The sequence below is a fragment of the Monodelphis domestica genome, chromosome 4 (genome assembly GCF_027887165.1).
Source record: "Monodelphis domestica isolate mMonDom1 chromosome 4, mMonDom1.pri, whole genome shotgun sequence".
In the NCBI taxonomy this organism is placed as follows: Eukaryota; Metazoa; Chordata; class Mammalia; order Didelphimorphia; family Didelphidae; genus Monodelphis; species Monodelphis domestica.
The window spans coordinates 74,769,856-74,793,125 of NC_077230.1; the positions used below are offsets into that span (position 1 = coordinate 74,769,856).

Consider the following 23,270-nt stretch of genomic DNA (forward strand, 5'->3'; position numbering starts at 1 on the left):
CTCTGCATGAAGCCAAAGAGACACTCTTGGAGAATTTGTTGAAGCTAAAGAAATATAGGCTTCAGCTTCATATTAAAAAAACAAAACTAACAATTAGAGCTATCCAGAAGCAGAAGGAGCTGGCTCAGGATGTAAGAAGGCTTCAATCAATCAACAAGTACTGATTGGGGAAGTTGGGTGGGTCTGTGAATGGAGAGCCAGGTCTAGAGAGAGGAGATCCAGGGTTAAAATCTGGCCTCAGACACTTCCCAGCTGTGTGACGCTAGGTAAGTCACTTAGTCCTTACTGCCTAGTTTTTAGCTTTCGTCTTCTATGATAAGTATCTGTTCTAAAATCAATATATCTATTGAATTAAAAAAAAATCTTACCTTCTGTCTTAGAATCAATATTGTGTATTGGTTCCAAGGGAAAAGAACAGTAAGGGCTAGGCAATGGGGGTTAAGTGACTTGCCCAAGGTCACACAGCTAGAAAGTAACTCCAGCCAGATTTAAACCTAGGACCTCCCATATCTAGACCTGGCTCTTAATCCACTAAGACACCCAGATGCCCCCTTGAATTTTTTTTTAATCAAATGATATGAGAGGTAAATGGTACCAAGCAAAGAATCTAACTTTGTCAGTGGATGTAAGTTCAAATCTTACCTCTGACACTTGTCAGCTATGTGATCTTCTGCTTTACTTATATTTTTAATCCTCCCCATAAGCCTGTGCCATAGGTGCCATTATTATCCTGAACTTTTTGTTCAGTCATTTCAGTCATGTCTGATTCTTTGTGACTCTGTTGGGGTTTTTCTTGGCAAAGATACTGGAGTGATTTGCCATTTCTTTCTGTAGTTCATTTTACCAATGAGGAAACTGAAGCAAACAGGGTTAAGTGACTTGCCCAGTGTGGAAAGGAAACAAGACTGACTGTTTGTGAGGGAAGGGGTCTTGTGACTAGCACTTCCTTCCTTCTGGGTGTGGCAGTTGGGTCTTGTGACTAGCACTTCCTTCCTGCCGAGGGGGGGACTTGCTGCCTGGTGTTGGAGGAGAGAGGAGCTTGTTCAGCCTGTCTGGAGTGGCATGCTCTTCTTGGTTCAGCCCAAAGATTCAAGCCCATTCATCTCTGAAGGTCAGACCTTGTTGCTTTCTGTGTACTACTAAGATTCTGAATTAGAACAATAAGTAGAAAAGAGTGGGACAAACCCTCCGCCAGCCTCTGGGGCCTGGCCTCAGGTCTGAAGCTGAGAAAAAACTCCAATTTCAACTGCTTATTAAACTTGATATTATTTGAATTCGCAGTCAGATAAGAGGACTATCATTTCTGGTCATAGAGGGAGCTGAACTTCAGTTCAGTCATCAAGGCAAGACAGACCTTATCGTACCCCTGCTGTTTCCTCTCAGCAGGGGGCATCTCCCTCCCTTGCCTCTCCAAATATATTTCCTCTCTCCCCTTAACTCCTCCATACCCCATACAAATCTCCCATTTATCCCCCATTTTTCCAATCCTATTTCCTTTCTCAATAAATATTACACCAGGGTCACACAGAAAATACATGTCAGGGACAGATTAAACTCAGGAGGGGGAATCTCCCTGACTCTGAGTTTGGCACTCTATGCACCACTTCGCTATCGTCTTATAGACAAGGAAAATGAGACCTTGACTTAAGCCCATCTGTGTCTGAAATAAAATTTGAACCCATGTCTTTCTCACACCAAGTCCAGCACTCTACTATCAGAGGTGATAAACATGATGCTGAGTGCTGTGTGCAGCCCAAATCACTCCTGAATATATCTGAACCAGGCTTAAATGTAAGTGGGAAGTAGTTAACAAGATAAATAAAAATGTGAACTTAGCACAGATAATTTTACATGCCAACACAAGTGGCCCAGTTTCTCTTTGAGTTTGATACCCCTATACTCTTCCATATTGCCTTGCCTTAATATTGTCAGAGCTCAGTGACTGCACAGCAAAGGAGATTAGGGAAGAGCGTGGCATGCATTGAGGGACTAAAGCATGTCCCACACTGCTGAAAAGGGAGTATTCCTGGGAAGAATCTTGGGTGAAATATCCTAAAGGACTATCACTAATGACCACTCTCCAGGACAAGGAAACATTCATAAGCCAGGAGAAGCCCACAGGATGGGAAAATGCTCTGGCAAGAAAAACACTAGGCAGAGCTGTCTATGGGTGAGCACCCTATTGAAAAAGCTTTCTCCAATGCTGTGGCTACTTTGGAGGCAGTCTGATTTGCAGTTGGGCTCAGTGGTTAAAATATATTAATAAAATATATATGGGGGGGGGAGGCTACTGGGTAGCTTAGTGGATTGAGAGCCAGGCCTAGAGACAAGAGGTCCTGGATTCAAATCTGGACTTAAGACACTTTCTAGCTATGTGACCATAGGCAAGTTACTTGACCCCCCTTTGCCTAGCCCTTACCACTCTTTTGCCTTGGAATCAATACACAGAAGGTAAGGTTTTTTAAAAAGAGAGAGAATTTCTTTCCTTTATGACACACTTTCAAGGCATCACAAAGTTTCTGAAATAAGACTCACAATTCTTCCCATTCTTTTCTCCGCTGTAAGATTTTATATTGAGCTCTTTCAGCTTTTAAAATAATTTTCTTCAATTTATTGATTTGGTTTTCCACCATGATTTCACTTAGGGTCCTCGGTTTGCCTTTTCTCTCCTTATCCAAAAAAATTTCTTCTGCTGTAGAAATTATTTGAGCTGTTCAAAACACACACACAAAAACCAATGCAACCAAAATTAGAAGGGAAGCAACAAATTTAGGAAAAAATCTTTATAACAAAAACCTCTGACAAAGGTTTAATTACTCAAATTTATAAGGAGCTAAATCAATTGTACAAAAAATCAAGACATTCCCCAATTGATAAATGGGCAAGGGTCATGAATAGGCAATTTTCAGTTAAAGAAATCAAAACTATTAATAAGCACACAAAAAAGTGTTCTACATCTCTTATAATCAGAGAAATGCAAATCAAAACAACTCTGAGGTACCACCTCACACCTATCAGATTGGCTAACATGACAGCAATGACAGCAAAGGGAAGTAATAAATGCTGTAGGAAATGTGGCAAAGTCGGGACACTAATGCATTGCTGGTGGAGTTGTGAATTGATCCAACCATTTTGGAAGGCAATTTGGAACTATGCCCAAAGGGTGCTAAAAGACTGTCTGCTCTTTGATCCAGCCATAGCACTGCTGGGTTTGTTCCCCAAAGAGATAATAAGGAAAAAGACCTGTACAAGAATATTCATAGCTGCACTCTTTGTGGTGGCAAAAATTAGAAAATGAGGGGATGCCCTTCAATTGGGGAATTATTGAACAAACTGTGGTATATGTTGGTGATGGAATACTATTGTGCTCAAAGGAATAATAAAGTGGAGGAATTCCATGGGGACTGGAACAACCTCCAGGAATGGATGCAGAGTGAAAGGAGCAGAACCATGAGAACATTATACACAGAGACAGCTACACTGTGGTACAATCAAATGTAATTGACTTCTCTACTAGCAGCAATGCAATGATCCAGGAAAATTCTGAGGGATTTATGAGAAAGAACACTATCCACATCCAGAGAAAGAAGTGTGGGAGCAGAAACACAGAAGAAAAACAACTGCTTGATCACATGGTTCGATGAGGATAGGATTGGTTATATAGACTCTAAACAATCATCCTAGTGCAAATATCAATAATATGGAAATAGATTCTGATCCAGGACACATATAATACCCAGTGGAATTGTGCATTGGCTACAGGAGGAGGGGAGAAGGGGAGGGAGGGAAAGAACATGATTCTTGTAACCATGGAAAAATATTCTAAATTAACTAATTAAATAAAATTTTCAAAACACACACACACACAAACAAAAAATCTATTCAAAGCAGAACAAAATGAAGCTACCTAGAATTTTAAATGCAAGTGTTCTAATAGTAGCACATTGATTAAAGTCATTCATTTGTTTCAGTCATGTCCCATTCTTTATGATTCCACTTGGGGTCTTCTTGTCAGAGATATTGGAGTGGTTTGCCATTTTCTTCTCTAGCTCATTTTACAGATGAAGAGACTGAGGCAAATGTGATTAGTTGACACACTAGGGTCACACAGCTAGTAAGCATCTGATGCTGGATTTGAACTCAAGGTGAGTTGCTTGCTCCCTCCTAGCATACTTATTGAGGATGTTCTCAAGTCATACAAAAATGACTATCAGGGAAATCTTGCATAGCTAGAAAAGTAGGTAGGCATGGATGTCAATAGTTGTATTGATGAGGTTCTCTCAGGGACCTCTCTGTGATATTAGTACAATCTGAGCCTTTTTTTCATCCCTTTTATTTCTTTCGTCCTTTCATTTTCATATATTTTGTGTATCAGTCACTTAACAAACATCCCTACAACTGTGTTACCTTCAGCATGCATCTCTTTTCTATTTAAAGGATCTCTTTGATATTGACTGGCTTTAACCCAGCTATGGCTCCATATTCATGTGAGTCCATACTGGACTACAATTTAAAAGTCCAAATATGTTGGCTCTGCTGTCCTTGATGGTGAAATTAGTTTGTGATGATAAGCAGATGTCTTCCATTTTTCTATTGTAGCCCCTCTCCCAAAGCCTGTTGATAAGGGATGCTCTCCTTACTGAAGGAGATCAATGCTCCACTCATGATGGAGTAGGGCATTCAATCTCTTCTATATATTGGCATCTTTCCATTTTCATACTTAAACCAAATACCCTTACAGAGTTTTGCCACCTCCAGAAAAATCTATTAAGGAAATGGAGAAAAATTATCTCCCTTTGGAGGGTTTGGAATAGGGCACTGGGCTTGGAGTCAGGAAGATCTATTTTCAAATCTCACCTCAAACACTGGCTAACTGTGTGACACTGGGCAATTAATTCGTTGAACCTCGATATGTCTCAGTTTTCTCATCCATATAGGAGGGGGATGGCCTTTGAGATCCCTTCTAGTTCTAAAGCTAAGATCCCAGAAAGCATACATCATCATATTCTTATTAGCCAAAGGGGGAAAAGTCAAAGCCAATGTTCTTTCATTTCACAGGTAATGACGGGTTGTAGTTTTATTCATTATAAAGGAGACTGATTATAAATAGTCTTTATGTGGTAGCCTCTTGTCACTTGTTTTCAAGGAAGCTGGCTACAGAGGATTGGCAGTGAGTGCCCTGTGCCGTGCCAGACCAGTGGTTGGCAATGCCATCTGAAAATTGCCATGTTCTGTTTCTGGCCCACTTAATGCCTGTCTTGTCCATCTAGTGCATTGTCAGAGGAAGTAGGTGACTATGAATAGAAGGCAAATGAAGTCCTCCTCAGAGTGACCCAGAGAGCTTATCTTCCCTTTTAAGGAACAAAGCCCTGGAAGCACACAGAACATCGAGATTACGGATAATATTCTGAAAGAGCAAGTCTCACTTTGCTACTCAAAAAATTCCAAAGGCTCCCTTTTCTCTCCAGGATCAAATATAAAAATCTCTTTTTGGGGGGTTTAAAGACTTTCCAAAGATATTTATTTCCAGCCTTCCCACACATTACTCCAGTCCATATACTCTAGAATTTGGCAGCTGGTCCTCTGTGGCTCCTCATCCACACCATCATGTTCCTCTGTCTCCCCATCCCCAAGTCCAAGATGTTCTCTCGATCTCTCCTCCCACTCCTGGCTTCGCCAGCTTCCTTCAACCCAGCTGAAATTCTCCCTTCTGCTGTAGCTCCTTCCCTCCTTCTCATTCCTGCAGAAGGATATGTCTTCTTCCTTCTGAGATTACCCTCCATTTGCCCTGTACAGTTGTTTCCATGGTATCTTCCCCAACCAAATGGGAGTTCTTTGAGGGCAGGGAGGGTGATTTTTACCTTTCCTTGTATTCCCAGAGCTTAGCACAATGCCTGGCATATAATAAGTACTTGATAGATTTATATTTTAATTCATTAATAAAATAATAATATATTGATTACACATAATATATTAATATTTGCTAAAGACCTAAATTAGTAGAGGCAAAGTGAAATGAGAACAGGGAGACCACGGTGCACAGTGACAGCAATGTTATAAAGATGATCTACTGTGAAAGTCTTGGCTACTCTAATCTAGACAATGATTCAAGACAGTTCCAAAGGACTCTTGATGCAAAAAGGCTATCCACCTTTAGAGACAGAACTAATAAATTTGAAGTGCAAATTGAAATATAATTTTCTCACTTTATTTTTCTTGCTTTTTAAAGAAATATGACTAATATGGAAATATATGCATATTTTTATAACCCTTATCTTCTTCTGACTTAGAACCAATATGAACTATTGATTCCAATGCAGAAGAATGGTAAGGATTCAGCAGTTGGAGTTAAGTGACTTTTCCAGGGTCACATAGCTAGGAAGTGTCTGCTGAAGTCTGATTTGAACCTCCCAACTCCAGATCTGGCACTCTTTCCACTGTGCTATCTAGCTGCCCCTGGAAATATGTTTTGCATGATCTCACATTTTGCTTGCCTTTTTAGTGAGTGTGAAGGAGAATTTGTGATTCAAAATTTAAAAAGAAAAAAAAACTTAAAAATAAATAATGACATTTAAAAATAAAAATAAAAAAGTTTGTTGCCTGATTAAGTATTTTGGAAGATAAAAGATTATTCAAGCAAACATTTTTAGATTTCTATCCTATTTCTTAGGATCTGATAAAAGGAGAAATTTCTCCAGGAATTTGCTCTGGAAATAGTACACGGTAGGAAGGAGTGATGGTGAAAAGGAAATTAGAACTGAAAACTTTAGAGTTCAGTTCCTTGTTTCCAGTCATACCACCCTGTTAGTCACTCTGACCTTTTGCTACTAGCACTCTTGTTCTGAACAGCTAGAGGAGAAGGGAGAAACTAAGAACCTGACCTTGTAGTAGATTTGGTGGATACAACCAAGAATTGTTTAACAAACACAGAAACAAGTTTGAAATCCAAATGAAAACAAATGAACAACTGGTGTTTCCATTAAGGTTACCTGATTCTTTTTGGCTATCTTTCTTTGTAGGCAACTCTTTTTCTTTCCAATCAAACTTGCTTAATCTTCTTTCTGATTGACTGATACGTTTGGCTTTGGTGATCTTTGTTGAGAGTTTCAAGAGCCGATAAGTAGAAATTTTATGCTCAGACTGTATAGCATGGATGATGATGGTGTCAAATTCTAATGAATCTCGAAATCTTAGAAAATCAAAACAAAGAAAATGTTTATCCTATTGTTATCCAAGAATAAAGTTTGCATTTTTCTCATGTTTCTCATTCTTCTTGACCATTGCTTTCATAACCTAGATAATAATAGATATATAATATCATAATTTTTAAAATTCCTATATTTCTCCAAACCACAAATCCAGGTAATACATTGCACAGACCAGAATTAAGATGCTGGCAATTCTATAGAGGCAGGAAATTAGGCAAGAATCAAAATCAGCCGCTATTGGGCAAGTAACTATCTTTTGGAAATGAAAATATAACACAACCTAAGCTAAGACATTGATTATGACAGCTAATAAATACATAATTATTTTCATAATAGAAGAGCACCTTTGAACTAGACATCTGAAGTCTTGGGGAGAATGAATTCCTTCAATTCTGGGATTATTCTTTGAGGCTGAGTGAATATAAATTCATCTAATCCATTTTATTTTTTTAAACCCTTACTTTCTGTCCTAGGAACAACTTCAAGGGAAAGAAACAAACAAACAAACAAACAAACAAAGAGAGAGAGAAAGAGAGGGGGGGGAGGAAGAGAGGGAGGGAGGAGAAGGAGGAAGGAAGGAAGGAAGGAAGGAAGGAAGGAAGGAAGGAAGGAAGGAAGGAAGGAAGGAAGGAAGGAAGGAAGGAAGGAAGGAAGGAAGGAAGGAAGGAAGGAAGGAAGGAAGGAAGGAAGGAAGGAGTAAGAAAGATTTGAAAAGCACTTAACACTGTGCCTGGTAGATATCCAAAACTATGTAAATACTCATTCCCTTCCCTGTTTTGCGAATCTTTACTCCATTAAGAATGATTTTTCAGGGGGCAGCTGGGTAGCTCAGTGAAGTGAGAGCCAGGCCTAGAGACGAGAGGTCCTGGGTTCAAATATGACCTCAGACATTTCCCAGCTGTGACCCTGGGTAAGTCACTTAACCCCCATTGCCTAGCCCTTACCATTCTTCTGCCTTGGAACCAATACACAGTATTGATTCCAAGATGGAAGGTAAGGGTTTAAAAAAAAAGAATGATTTTCAAACAGGAACAGATTAGTTCAAATACCTGTAGGTAGAATGATCTTTCTTGCTAGGCCAGAAACCACACCAAAGCAATCAGTCTTTGCCGTCAACAGATATGAATAATAAAGACAGGAATGTGGGCCAAGTAAATGGAGAATGCTGACCTTGCCTCTTTGTTTACCTTTTTTTCAAATTTAAATTCATTTGACACTAACCCAGAAAGAGTCTTGAGAGTACCTAAAAGTGTCTACCCCTAAATTAGATACTTATTCATAAAGGAAGGCTTAATCAGAAGTTGTTACCAAAGGAGAGATGTTAGATGCTCGCTAATTGCCCCCCTTCTACTTATTCCTCTTTTTGTCCTCTCTTTTCTTTCTTTCTTTTCTTTTCTTTTCTTTTCTTTTCTTTTCTTTTCTTTTCTTTCTTTCTTTCTTTCTTTCTTTCTTTCTTTCTTTCTTTCCTTCCTTCCTTCCTTCCTTCCTTCCTTCCTTCCTTCCTTCCTTCCTTCCTTCCTTCCTTCCTTCCTTCCTTCCTTCCTTCCTTCCTTCCTTCTTTCTTTCTTTCTCTTTTTTTTTTGTGGAGAGAAAGGGAAGAGATAAATCATCCCAGGAAATTTCTCTCTCCTCCCAAAGCTAATTCAGGGCAAAGATTTTTCCTTCTGGTACCTTGATTCATTCTTTGAAGTGGGGTCCTTTCCAGCTTTCCAGCCTTGCTCTCTTCCAGCTCTCCTCCTTGAGTCTAGGCTAGAGTGTCAGCCACAACTCATTACAATAGGTACTTGGAGCTTAATCTGAGGGTGAAAGTTGTTGTTCAGGCAGGTCTAACTCATCACCCATTGGGGGTTTTCTTGGCAAAGATACTGAGTAGTCTGCCATTTCCTTCTCCAGCTCATTTTACAGATGTGAAAAGTGAGGCAAAGAGGACTAAGTGATTTGCCTAGGGTCACACAACTATTAAATGTCTGAGGCTAGACTTGAACTCAAGTCCTACTGACTCCCAGTGCTCTATCCACTGTAGTCTCCCCAGGCCTACGACGCCATAGAGCTGCTCCCCTTAACCCAGGGGTGTGCTTCTAAATGTTCAGCTACCAGAGCTCTGAAATTTTAATATATTTAGGTTTAATTGGCAAGATTAACATTTTCCCCATTGTTTTCTTAATTCTAGATAATCAACCGCACAGTAAGTCAAGCCTTGTTTTATAGCTGAAAATGTGAGCGGTTCTCTTGAGCCTGTTCAATCGGTCTCCAGCACAGCCTCGACCCCCCAAAGCCCCAAAGTGCTGCCTTTGTGCCTAGGAAGCTAGCAGAGAGAAATGTCATTGAATAGGGGGCCAAGGGGGGCGGGGGGGGGGGGGGGCGCTAGTATTTATTCACTCGCTCCGAGTAGGGTCCTTTTAGAATTGGCTTCCGTGGTTTTGTGAACAAGCGTGCATGTCTAATTGCTGTTTCCGGGGCTCCCTCCTCCACACCCAGCATCCCGTTTTGGGGTTTGTTTTACTCCAGTCCGAGGACAAGGACCACTAAAATTCCGAGTGCATCCTGTCCGACCTGAGGCCAAGATAGGTCCGTCCCTTGAAACAAAACAAACTTCGCACGCCATTGGCTGCCGGATTATAAAGCTAGCTTGCTGGTGGACTTGAAGGGCTTGTGGTCAGAAGCCCACTTACCCTCCCGAGACCTCTCTTTCTATGGATCAACCCACGGGAGATTCCTCCCGGGCTCCATGGAACAAAGCCTTCCACGGACTTGTTTAAGAAATGGTTCCACTGGTGTTTCTATCAATTAGGCGAAGAGCAATGCCGATTCTGCAGGAAGTCTCCAAGGGTGGAGAGTGAATACTAACATAGCCCGCCTTTCCGGCACTCGGAGACAACCCCTGGATTTTAAAGAGGAAGGAGTTTCATCTTGGAAGTTACCAAGAGCTTCTTCCCCACTGGCTGAATGAGGATGGAGACAAGGTAAACGAGCCTCTAAGGATAGGGAAGGGACTAAATAAGCTGGCAGAGGAAAGTGGACATGCACGAATAAGGCGGCCATTCTAAGTCTCCTGCCTCCTGGCGTCCAGAAGGTCCACCTCTTGTCCCGAGACAGGTCAGAACCCTCTAATCCAGAAGCTTGGGAAGGGACAGCCAGAAGAACCGGAAACAATGTACTGGGAGGAGGTAGAGGGGCTTTGCTCAGAATCCCAGACTGAGTAGGTGTGCTGCCAGGCTGGGGGAAGCTGGGGAGGAAGGGAAAGCAGCTTAAGAGAGCTACTGGTCACACAGGGCTGATGCCTTTTCTTTCTCTGGTCTGCTTTTTATTATTTAATACATAATTATAAATTAAGATACACTCTCCAGAGAATTTTAATTATAACAGAAGGGAGTATAATAGTGTTCTGTCTTGGAATTGATAGTAAGTATGGGTTCCAAAGCAAAGCAGAAGACAGGTAAGGGCTAGGCAACTGGAGACAAGAGACTTGTCCAAGGTCACACAACTAGGAAGTATCTGAGACTAAATTAGAACCCAGGAACTCCCATCTCCTGTCCTGGCTTCTCTATCCACTGAACTACCTGGCCACCCCATATAATAGTATTCTAGTCAATATATATATATATTTTTTGAAAACCCTTACCTTCCGTCTCGGAGTCAATACTGTGTATTGGCTCCAAGGCAGAAGAGTGGTAAGGGCTAGGCAATGGGGGTCAAGTGACTTGCCCAGGGTCACACAACTGGGAAGTGTATGAGGCCAGATTTGAACCTAGGACCTCCCATCTCTAGGGCTGGCTTTCAATCCACTGAGCTACCCAGCTGCCCCCATCAATATTTTTAACCGATGAGTTGGACAAAAGCATGGATGGCATGCTCATCAAATCTGAAGTCTTACATAAGACATAGCTCATGAACTGAACTGACAGAAATCCCAAAGAATTTTGAAATAGCTCAAAATGTTGGATGAAATTTAATGATGACTAACATAAAAGCCTGATACAGGATGGAGGAAATATGGCCAGACAACAGCATCTGTGGAAAGAAGAGAGTTTTTTAGTAGACTACAAGTCCAATAAATGAGACAGTAGAAAAATATTAATGGATATTAGGCTATATTAATAGAAGCATAGTATGGAGAACAAAGTAATCATATATTCTGCCTCACTGGAACCATCCTATAGTGTTGTATTTGGTTCCAACTACCACATTTTAAGAAAGACAGTGAAAAGCTGGAGTACAATGAAACGGGAAGACCAATAGGAAGGTGAGAGAACTAAAAACTATGAACAGTAAGATGGATCGTGGAAGAGTATGTGAAGGGCCACCATGTGGAAGAAGGCTAAGATTTGTTTCATTTGGTTCCTAGGACAAAACTAGACGCAATGGGTAAAATTTGCAAAGAGGCAGATTTTGATTCAATAGTAGGGGGAGGAAACATTTGACTAATTAGAGCCACCCAAAAGTGGAATGGACTTCTTTAGGAAGGAATGAAATCCCCATCATTGGAGGTTTAAAGTAGGAGGTAGATAACCACTTATCGAGGATTCCTTTTTCAGCCCTGTGTCGGACAGGATAAGGGATGAAATTCATTCCAACTTGAAGATTATCTGATTGGATGATGAGCTGGAATGAACCCAGAATGGATCACTGTGTTTATGAGGGGAATGGAAACCTTAAGGTGATTTGGTAAAAGAAATGAGAATTATACAATGATCCAGGACAATATTGAGTGATTTATGAGAAAGAACACTATCTGCCTCTAGAGAAAGAACTGTTGGAGTAGAAATGCAGGTGAAAACATATGATTCATCACTTGTTTATATGGGTATATGTTGGTTTTGGTCTTGAAGTATTGCTCTATTACAAAAAGGAATAATATGGAAAGAAGATTTGAGTGACAATATATGTATAACCCAGTAGAATGGCTTGTCAACTCTGGGAGAGAGGAGAGTGACAACATGAACCATATAACTGTGGGAAATATGGGTAGATTTGTTACTGGAATAAAGTATTTTTAAATGAGAATAAAAAAACAAAACCAAGAAAAGGAGAAGAGAGGAGCTTTCAGCCTCCATGTGATACTGGCAGTTTAGGAGAAAAAGGCTTAAAGGATGCTAATGAATAGCAAAGTTCCTAGATTATGTCAAATGGCCCATTAACTGATAAAATTGAACCATATTGATAGTGACATTTTAACTCTAAATTGAACTAGAGATGTAAAGCTGTTAATGACAAATACAAAAGATGGCAGAATTGACTTCAGCATAGGCTTGAAGGGGGGAAAAGAATATCATTTCATGGAATACTTGGTCACATTGTCTTGTAACACTCCTACTAAGTAGGAGCAAATAAACCAGCACAAAAATAAATTGCCATTTTGTGATGACTTCTGCTACAGAAAGTGAAGCCCAACTGTTATCATTGGGTATAGCAAGAGAGGTACCCTATACCATCTCCCATCAAATGTGTAATCAAATGAGAAAAACTTTCTGTGTTGGCATCTCTGAAAGGAAAGAGATACAGGTCCTGTGCACTGAATCAGATTGGGTCTGAGTGTTAACTCAAGCTGACAATAGTTTATTTTGGTACATTTGAATCCTGGAGTCTATCAGCAAATTGCTCTGACTTAACAGCAACTGAATCAGTTGGACGTCCCAGAAAAACTGCAGGATCTAAAGATTGTTGATGAGTTTTTCTCAATATGTTTATAGTTTTAAAATTATAACATTTTCCTACATAAAAATGTAGGACATTTCCCAGAAATGATCTCCTTAAAAATTTTGCTCTTTATTATATAGGAATTTATACTTATGATAACTGCTAAATTTCTGGGAACATAAGTAGATACTGTATTGCATGTAAATGAATTTTCTAGAAAGCTAAAGGTTTTCTTTTTAAATACCAACCCTTTTTTTAAAGAAGTTATAAACTACTTTTCAATGGAAAATTTTCACAACTGAGATAGGTAGGTGGCCCAGTAGATAGAATGTTGGGGCTAGAGTCAGGAAGACTTATTTATCTGAGTCCAAATCTGTCCCCAAACATGTACCAGCTGTGTGACCCTGGACAAGTCATTCAACCCTGTTAATCTCAGTTCCTCATCTGTGAAAAGAGCTAAAGAAGGAAATGGCAAACCACTTTGCCAATTACACCCAAATAGGGAAATGAAGAATCAGACAAAAATTAACAATAACAACAACAAACGTTCCATAAATAAAGGACCTTCCAGCTCTTTTATTTGCAAAATGAGATCACAGATACGTGGTCAAATATTCTGAAGCATACTAACTATAGGGGAATCAAAAAGATAGCAAATTTCATGGGAGAAAATATTTCTATTTTAATTTATAAAATTAAATCTTGATAATGGAAATTATATCAGTGAACATATCATTATATGGCAAAAAATGTGTTTTAATAATTATTTTATAAATTATTTAATATGTTGAATAATATGTTTACTTACATATTTAACATTATTTAATATTATCTACATATTTAATGTTTATTCTATTTTTTAAAATAGGCATCATCTTGTATTTTTTTAAACCCCTATCTTCCATCTTAGAATGAATACTATATATTGGTTCCAAGACAGAACAGTGCTAAGGGCTAGTGTAAAAATAATAGGCAATTAATTGATTATGGATTATAAACTGATTAAATACTCTGCTTGCTGTGCTTACAAACTATCTTCAGTTTATATCAGCTTAGCCAGTTTCTCTACTTCTTATCTCTAAACTAATATAACAAGACCCAATTTCTAATATCATCCTTATACTAGGCAACTGGGGTCAAGTGACTTGCCCAAGGGCACACAGCTAGGAAGTGTCGGAGGGCAGATTTGATTGACTTGTATTTAAAGATAATCAATCTCCCCATATCAGAAAAAGAAATTGAACAAGCCATCAAAGAACTCCCTAAGAAAAAATCCCCAGCTCCAGATGGATTCACAAATGAATTCTATCAAACATTCAAAGAACAACTAATTCCAATATTACACAAACTATTTGAAAGAATAAGCAAAGAAGGAGTTCTACCAAATTCCTTTTACAACACAAACATGGTACTTATTCCAAAGCCAGGCAGCTCAAAAACAGAGAAAGAAAACTACAGACCAATCTCCCTAATGAACATAGATGCAAAAATCTTAAACAGGATACTAGCAAAAAGACTCCAGCAAGTCATCACAAGGGTCATTCACTATGACCAGGTAAGATTCATACCAGGAATGCAAGGATGGTTCAATATTAGGAAAACCATCCACATAATTGACCACATCAACAAGCAAACCAACAAAAATGACATGATTATCTCAATAGATGGAGAAAAAGTCTTTGACAAAATACAACACTCATTCCTATTGAAAATACTAGAAAGTATAGGAATAGAAGGGCCTTTCCTAAAAATATAAACAGTACTTATCTAAAACCATCAGCAAACATCATCTGCAATGGGGATAAACTAGAAGCCTTTCCAATAAGATCAGGAGTGAAACAAGGATGCCCATTATCACCTCTACTATTTAATATTGTACTAGAAACACTAGCAGTAGCAATTAGAGAAGAAAAAAGAAATTGAAGGTTTTAAAAATGGCAATGAGGAGACCAAGCTATCACTCTTTGTGGATGATAAGATGGTTTACTTAAAGAATCCTAGAGAGTCAACTAAAAGGCTAGTGGAAATAATCAACAACTTTAGCAAAGTTGCAGGATACAAAATAAACCCACATAAGTCATCAGCATTTCTATATATCTCCAACCCATTTCAGCAGCAAGAATTAGAAAGAGAAATTCCATTTAAAGTCACCGAGACAGTATAAAATACTTAGGAATCTATCTGCTGAGACAAACACAGGAACTATATGAACACAACTACAAAACACTCTCCACACAATTAAAACTAGATCTAAACAATTAGAAAAACTTTGATTGCTCATGGGTGGGATGAGCTAACATAATAAAAATGACAATCCTGTCCAAATTAATTTACTTATTTAGTGCCATACCCATTGAACTACCAAAAAACCTTTTTTTTACTGAATTAGAAAAAACAATAACAAAGTTCATTTGGAAGAACAAAAGATCAAGGATATCAAGGGAAATAATGAAAAAAAATTTGAAGGAAGGAGGACTTGCAGTCCCAGATCAAACTATACTACAAAGCAGTAGTCATCAAAACAATATGGTACTGACTAAGAGACAGAAAGGAGGATCAGTGGAATAGACTTGGGGTAAGTGACCACAGCAAGACAGTCCAAAAGATAAACCCAAAGATCCCAGTTGGGGACCAAAATCCACTATTTGATAAAAACTTTTGGGAAAATTGGAAGACAGTATGGGAGAGATTAGGTTTGGATCAACACTTCACACCCTACACCAAGATAAACTCAGAATGGATGAATGATTTGAACATAAAGAAGGAAACTGTAAGTAAATCAGGTGAACACAGAATAGTATACATGTCAGATCTTTGGGAAAGGAAAGATTTTAAAACCAAGCAAGAGCTAGGAAAAAAAATCACAAAATGTAAAATAAATCATTTTGATTACATCAAATTAAAAGGTTTTTGTACAAACAAAACTAATGCAACCAAAATTAGAAGGGAAGAAACAAATTGGGAAACAATCTTCATAACAAAAACCCCTGAAAAAGGTCTAATTACTCAAATTTATAAAGAACTAAACCAATTTTACAAAAAATCAAGCCATTCCCCAATTGATAAATGGGCAAGGGACATGAATTGGCAATTTTCAAATAAAGAAATCAAAACTATTAATAAGCACATGAAAAAATTTTCTAAATTTCTTATAATCAGAGAGAAGCAAATCAAAACAACTCTGAGGTATCACTTCACACCTAGCAGGCTAACATGTCAGGAAAGGAAAGTAATGAATGCTGGAGGGGATGTGGCAAAGTCAGGACACTAATGCATTGCTGGTGGAGTTGTGAATTGATCCAACCATTTCGGAAGTCAATTTGGAACTATGCCCAAAGGGTGCTAAAAGACTGTCTGCCCTTTGATCCAGCCATAGCACTTCTGGGTTTGTACCCCAAAGAGATAATAAGGAAAAAGACTTGTACAAGAATATTCATAACTGAGCTCTTTGTGGTGGCAAAAATTGGAAAATGAGGGGATGCCCCTCAATTGGGTGATGGATGAACAAATTGTGGAATATGTTGGTGATGGAATACTATTGTGCTCAAAGGAATAATAAAGTGGAGGAATTCCATGGAGACTGGAACGACCTCCAGGAAGTGATGCAGAGTGAGAGGAGCAGAACCAGGAGAACATTGTACACAGAGACTGATACACTGTGGTACAATCGAAGGTGATGGACTTCTCCATTAGGGTCAATGTAGTGATCCTGAACAACCCAGAGGGATCTATGAGAAAGAACACTAACCACATTCAGAGGAAACTCTGTGGGAGTAAAAACACCACACACACACACACACACACACACACACACACAAAATCAACTGCTTGAATACATGGATCGAAGGGATATGGTTGGGGATGTAGACTCTAAATCAGGGGTCCCCAGACTTTTTACACAGGGGGCCAGTTCACTGTCCCTCAGACCGTTGGAGGGCTGAACTATAAAAAAAAAAAAACTATGAACAAATCTGTATACCGCTGTCTGGGATAGTGGAGGCTGCAGCGCTGGCTGGGATGGGCCTGTCACACCTTGCACAGGTCCAGCACTGCCACCACTATACCGGGCAGCAGGATACACAGTGAGGAATCCCCTCCCCCAGATCGCCGCTCACCATGCTGACATCTTCCATCGTGCAGCCACATGATCCTTTGCATGGCACCTCGTTCTCATTCAGATACTCTCAGAACAAGGTGCCATGCAAAGGATTATGTCACCGGAAGTAGTACTGTAGTGAGTGATGCCGCGCTTTGTGGTGCCGCCACATACAGTACTCCTCTCACTGACCAATGAAAGAGGTGCCCCTCCCAGAAGTGCGGTGGGGGCCAGATAAATGTCCTCGGGTGCCACATGTGGCCTGTGGACCGTAGTTTGGGGACTCCTGCTCTAAATGAACATCCTAATGCAAACATCAACAACATTGAAATGGGCTCTGATCAAGGACACATGTAATACCCAGTGGAATTGCGCATTGGCTATGGGAAGGAGTGGGGGGGGGGGGGGGTGGGAAGGGAGGGAAAGACTATGATTCTTATATCCAAGGAATAACGATCTAAATTGACTAAATAAAATTTTCAAAAAAATAAATTAAAAAATAAAAAGATAATCAATCTAATTATTAGTCCAGTCTTCTAAATCTATTTCAAAGAGTATCTGTTAAGCCTTTATGGAAAGGGGCAGCTAGCTAGCACAGTGGATAGAGCACTGGACCCATATTCAAAAAAGTTGAGTTCCAATCCACCTCAAATATTTACTTACAAGTCAATTAGTCTCTCTTTCCCTCAGTTTCTTGATCTGTAAAATGGATATAATAATAGCACCTACCTCCCCTGGTTGTTGTAAGGGCTAAATGAGATAATATTTATAAAACCTTTTGCAAACCTTAAAGTGCTATAGAAATGCTTGTTGTTATTAATGTTGAGAGTAATGATATAATAAATATACTGTTTAAATGATCAAATACAATAATAATAATAAATCAAGCAGTCCTTGCCTTTAAGGAGTTTACGATATTCTATTAATCAGAGAAGGAAATAGGTAAGAGATTTCAGTGGCAGAAGTGTAGGAAAGAAAATCTCTTTGGAGCCCAAGGGGGTCACAGATGACAGTATTATAGAATCTCAGCACTGGAAAGACCCTAGAAGTCATCCAGCCCAACCCTTCTCCAGAAATAAATCCAGTTCTGCAGTCTACCTGCCAAATACCTTCTCTCCATCCTCAGGTGAGTCTACTTTCCTGTCTACTTCTAAATATATTTCACCAAATTCCTCCATTTGGCTCTGTTAGGAAACAGCTAAAGGGGACGTTACTACACTGAAATAAGGAGATGATGCTTCTCGTGGAGTCTACCAGTATAGTGCATCTCCTGGCTTCTAAGTGAATCCTGCTTGTGTTCAATGAACAGTTCCACCCTGAAGTCTACAAATGCTACTTGAAAAGTGAAAGAAAGAAGAAAACATTTAAGTTCTTTTGTTGGTGTTGATCCACCATCAAAACGTTGATGATGCATAAATTCCAGTAGAATACAGCTCCCAGGAATAAAAAAAAAAAAGGGAACCAGGTTAAAATGAAGCTGATTGTTAGGCATAATATCTAGAAGAATGTGTTTTTTTGTCAGAAAATGAGGGAAACTAAGGTGGCCCAGTGGATAGAGAGCTGGATCTGGAGTCCCAAAGACTCATATTCCTGGTTTTAAATCTGGCCATACTTACTAGCTATGTGACCCTTGACAAGTCACTTAACCCTGTTTGCTTCATCTATAAAATGAGCTGGGAAAGAAAATGGCCAACCACTCTAATATCTTTGCCAAGAAAACTCCAAATGAGGTTATGAAGAGTCCAGCATGACTGAAAAACAATGAAGCAATAACAAAGGAAGTTCTAATATCTCTGGGAAAGTCTGGGTTATCACAGCAGGGCTCGTTTTTTGTTTTTGTATTTTTTTTTCAGTAAGAGAACCCTTTCCAGGGAAGCACTATTTTCAATCCCTGCATATTCCTCTATGGTGATTATATTAAAAAGCTTTCCAAAAAGGTCCAAAGAAAGGTTGCATGTTGACTTCAAACACAATTGGGCAAAGAAGAAATGGAAACATGCCTCCCTCTACAGGCAGGCTGAGATGAGTAAGAGCATCCAAACCTAAGAAAGAATGAGTGATGAAGAAAAAGTAAACAGAGTAGGGAGCAGCTGGGTGGCTCAGTGATGAGAGGTCCTGGGTTCAAATTTGAACTCTGACATGTTCTAGCTGTGTGACCCTGGTCAAGTCACTTAGTCCCCATTGCCTAACTCTTACCATTCTTCTGCCTTGGAACCAATACATTGATTCTAAGATGGAAGGTAAAGGTTTTTGTTTGTTTGTTTGTTTGTTTTATTCTTAACCACAACAGAAACCAATGAGTGAAGCTCACAATGGTGAAATGAGAAGCAAAGCAAGGGCTGGTCAATTATCACAGTAGCACATTAGTTTACAATAAATGTGGATCCTACCGTTGCTGTAATTTCAGCAGTGCAATTCGATGCTTCTCTTTTTCCCAAGCGAGTTCCTTTTCCACCTGCTTGATTTGCTGGACTGTCGTTCGTTCAGTATCTTCTCGGACTTTGGAATCGACATCAAACTCCTATGGAGAGCGGGAGTTTCACCATCATGCTATGCTGATGAAGAGGGGGACTACTTCAAACAAAAAGTTTTCTGCTTTTGCCTTCAATGTCTTGCTATCTCGGCTGCCTCCAGTTAACAATATGAATAGAGTTTATGACAAAACCACATTATTTTGCACCAAAGCATTTTCAAAACCATTTGTGCATCCTTATACAATGTAGGAGTTTTTCTTGGAGATATTTTTACATGTCAGTGGTGAGAAGTCAATTTTTTTTTACATCTGCCTAGATAGTTTTCATAAATTCTCAATCGTAACTGACATTGAAATGGTCACCTTCGTATTCAATTTTGCTAAAGAGGAAAAATGGCTTCTTGTTGAAGAATTTTTCCAAGTAGATTCTACTTTAATAATTCTCAGGTATAACTAATTGGGTGCTTTTATAAATAAAAAATAACACAATACCAGGTGGACCAATATGAATAGTATGACATTTTAAGCTGCTGTATGACTATGTGAGTGAAGAAAAATTAATTTAAGAATAAGCTTAAATGGAAAAACTCAAATATCATAGATTTTGAGATTTTTCCCTCTCTGATTGTTTAACATTTATTCTATTTTTCCAAACTAGCATCATCTTGTATTTTTTTTAAACCCTTATCTTCTGTCTTAGAATCAATACTGTGTATTGGTTTCAAAATGGAAGGGCAGTAAGGGCTAGGCAATAGGGGGGTCAAGTGACTTGTCCAGGATCAAAGCTAGGAAGTGTCTGAGGCCAGATCTGAACCCAGGACCTAGCTCTTATTCCACTGAGCCACCTAGTTGTCCCCTCTAAGTGATTTTAAAAATAAAATTTGTTATACTCATTTGGCCATTATTCCAAAAACTAATAATATACTAATAGCCAATGTAATGTTATAATAATTAAATATTAATATAATTATTACCTTATGCTTTAGACTTTACAAAGAACATATTTAGTAACTAGATGATTTCTGTATTACTAATTACTCTCATCGATTAATGAATTAATTACTCTTATTAATCTTATCTATCAGAAGAGTTAATTCATCAGTGCCAAGAATTCCCAGTTAGGAATTTCCTTTACTAATGGAAAAGTACATTTTCTCTGCAGCTTGTGGTCTTAGAGAGTTACCTAGACACACTGAGAAGTTAAGCGATTTATCCAGGGTCACTTAATCCATATGCCTCAGAGGTAGAATTTGCACCCAACTCTTTTGGATTCTTGATTCTAGCTCTCTACTTATCTCACCACACTATTTCTTTGTTTTTGTTTTTTGGCTTTGTTTTGTTTTGTTTTATTTTGTAAACCCTTACTTTCTGTCTTAATATCAATTCTGAGCCAGAAGAGAGGCAAGGGCCTCTCTGGGGGGTTAAGTGACTTGACTAAGGTCACACATCTAGGAAGGTCTGAGGCCAGATTTGAACCCAGGACCTTCCATCTCCATCTCTAGGCTTAGTTCTCTATCCACTGAGCCACCCAGCTGCCTTCTTACTATTTTATTGTAACTACTCCTATGAAGGAGAGGAAGTGTGATGTGGCCAAAAAAAATGCTTTTATTCAGGAAGACATGGGTCCAAATCCACTAGTTTTGTGACCACAAGCAATTTAAAGTCTCTGAGCCTTCAGCAATTCTTAGTCTTCCTCTCTTATTCTAGGGTTTGAGGAAAGTTGCCACGTGCTGGAAAATCTTGGTGCCTGGCCAAATAAATGCTTATTGACTTGACTGTCAATTGACTGACTGACTACAGCTCATAAATGGCTGAGAAAGGACCCATCAGAATGCCCATCATGCTAAGAGCTAAAAAGATTTGGCCTTCCTGGCCAGGAGGATGACAGCAGGTTCCCTCCTGAAACCTACATGCCGGTGGAGCTGCATGTGCTCTGGCAGCTCAGCGTTCTTCTCCAGTAACTTCTGGAACTCCTCCCTCAGTTCCTTTAGTTTCTCCCTCTTGTGGGCCTTGATTTCCTCCACTTCCTTCATGATCTGGTCATATTCTCTTTTTTGCCTGGCACCCTCGATACTGAAGATGCAAAAGAAAAATCAGCATGGGAAGAAATACAGATGTGAAAACAAAACAGAGCATGGGGAAATTAGTGCTTGCTTTTAAAAATCCATTTTGTTTTCTCATGGGATAGAAGCTGGGTCTGAAAGCACGAGGTCCTGGGTACCTAAAGGCATATGGGTCTTCAATATCCTTTATGTGTTTGTCTGGTTCCAAACCGATCTGTGGGAAGAAAAATCATTCATCAATATGCCTGGCCCACAACTGCACAAGGTGCCTTTTTTCCCTCCTTAAATCTTCCATTCTATCTTAGAATCAGTGCTAAGAATTCATTCCATGGCAGAAGAGCGGTAAGGGCTAGGCAATTGGGATTAAGTGAGTAGCCCAGGGTCACACAGCTAGAAAGCATCTGAGGCCAGATTTGAACCCAGGACTTTCCATCTCCAAGTCTGGTGCTCTATTCACTAAGTTAGCTATCCCCATCCACTAGCTATTCTCTATCCATCAGCTGCCCTTTGTGTAGATTATTTTTTATTTTCATTTTTTAAAAACTCTTTTATCTTCTGTCTTAAAATTAATATTGGGTGTTGATTCCAAGAAGAGCCATTGGGATTAGACAACTGGGGTTTAGTGACTTGCCCAGGGTCACACAATTAAGAAGTGTCTGAGGCTAGCTTTGAATCTAGGATCTCTTGTCTACAGGCCTGGCTCTCTATCCACTGAGCCATCTAGTAGCCTTACACAAGATTTCTTGCCAAATACTTGGGAAGCAATCGTTTGATCTGTCCTGCCTCGCCACTGATACATTTTGCCCCACAAATTCAACTGTTTTTTATTTAAAGAAGAAAATGCTGTCACAAAACTCCAAAAGTAGTATAGATTTTTTTTTCCTGGTAATAGGCAGGACAATAACAACAGCTAGCATTTATATATCATGCTTTAAGGCTTTGAAAGTGCTTTATAAACATAGTTTCATCTGAACATTAGAATAGCCCTGTGAGATCAGTACTATTGTTATCCTCCTGTTTTAGAAGAGGAAATGCAGGCTGGGAGAGATTAAGTGACTTATTCACAGTCACACAGTTCCTAAATTTCTGAGGCAGGACTTTAATTCAAATGTTACTGATGCCAAGTGTAAGAGAGGAAAATAGATCCAGCATAAAAAAAGAGTAACTCAAGTGAGGGAAGGGCAAGGAGGACAGAAGATTCCATAAAAAAGGAACAGAGAAGGGCTGAGGAGAAACTACCAGATCACATCACTTCTCTTTGGGAACTCCTCTAGAGTGGTTGGTCTAAGAGAAACCTCTGAGACAGAAGACCTTCTGAGCAGTGACCATCTCTCAGTGAGCCCAAACCCCTTGGATCCAGCTGGAGATAAAAGGAGTGGATGAGACTTTATTAGAAAGCCATCCCCCCAAAGAAGACTTCCCTCTCTATCGCCTCAAGTTGTCCTGGGAACTTCATGCTACATCTAGGGTAGACAGAAGTCGGGACAGAAATCACAACTGATCAAGGGGGGTCAGGCAAACAGCCTAAACCTTCAAGATTTGGGGAGGGGGTCAGTTGTTAGTCTTAGGGATCTCCCACTTCCCATTTCCCTCATTTAACAACCCTATTTTCCCTGTCTTGTGTGTCCCTTTAGAATAAAAGAATTATTCCCTTGACATGAAGTTGCCTGCCTCATAACATCCAGGAAGGGAACTGAAGCTTGGGGAAGAAAGCTATATTTTTCCCTCAAGGAGGGAAAGTCAACTTCAGTCATTGACTTTATATTTAACTCAGTCTCTGAAGTCCCATATTC

The 23,270-nt window shown here is 39.3% G+C and overlaps 1 protein-coding gene across 4 annotated transcripts in view; it reads right to left on the reverse strand.

Moving 5' to 3' along the window:
• The window catches only part of CFAP44 (cilia and flagella associated protein 44), a 167,848-nt gene that overhangs the window by 58,361 nt on the left and 86,217 nt on the right, over positions 1–23,270 (reverse strand). For all 4 annotated transcript variants that reach the window (XM_016433465.2, XM_016433464.2, XM_056793465.1 and 1 more), the window contains 5 exons: positions 21,636–21,691; positions 21,325–21,487; positions 19,332–19,462; positions 6,990–7,189; positions 2,536–2,710 (listed from right to left, as the gene is read on the reverse strand). In XM_016433465.2, coding sequence (XP_016288951.2) covers positions 2,536–2,710; positions 6,990–7,189; positions 19,332–19,462; positions 21,325–21,487; positions 21,636–21,691 — 725 coding nt within the window. The remainder of the gene's footprint in view (positions 1–2,535; positions 2,711–6,989; positions 7,190–19,331; positions 19,463–21,324; positions 21,488–21,635; positions 21,692–23,270) is intronic.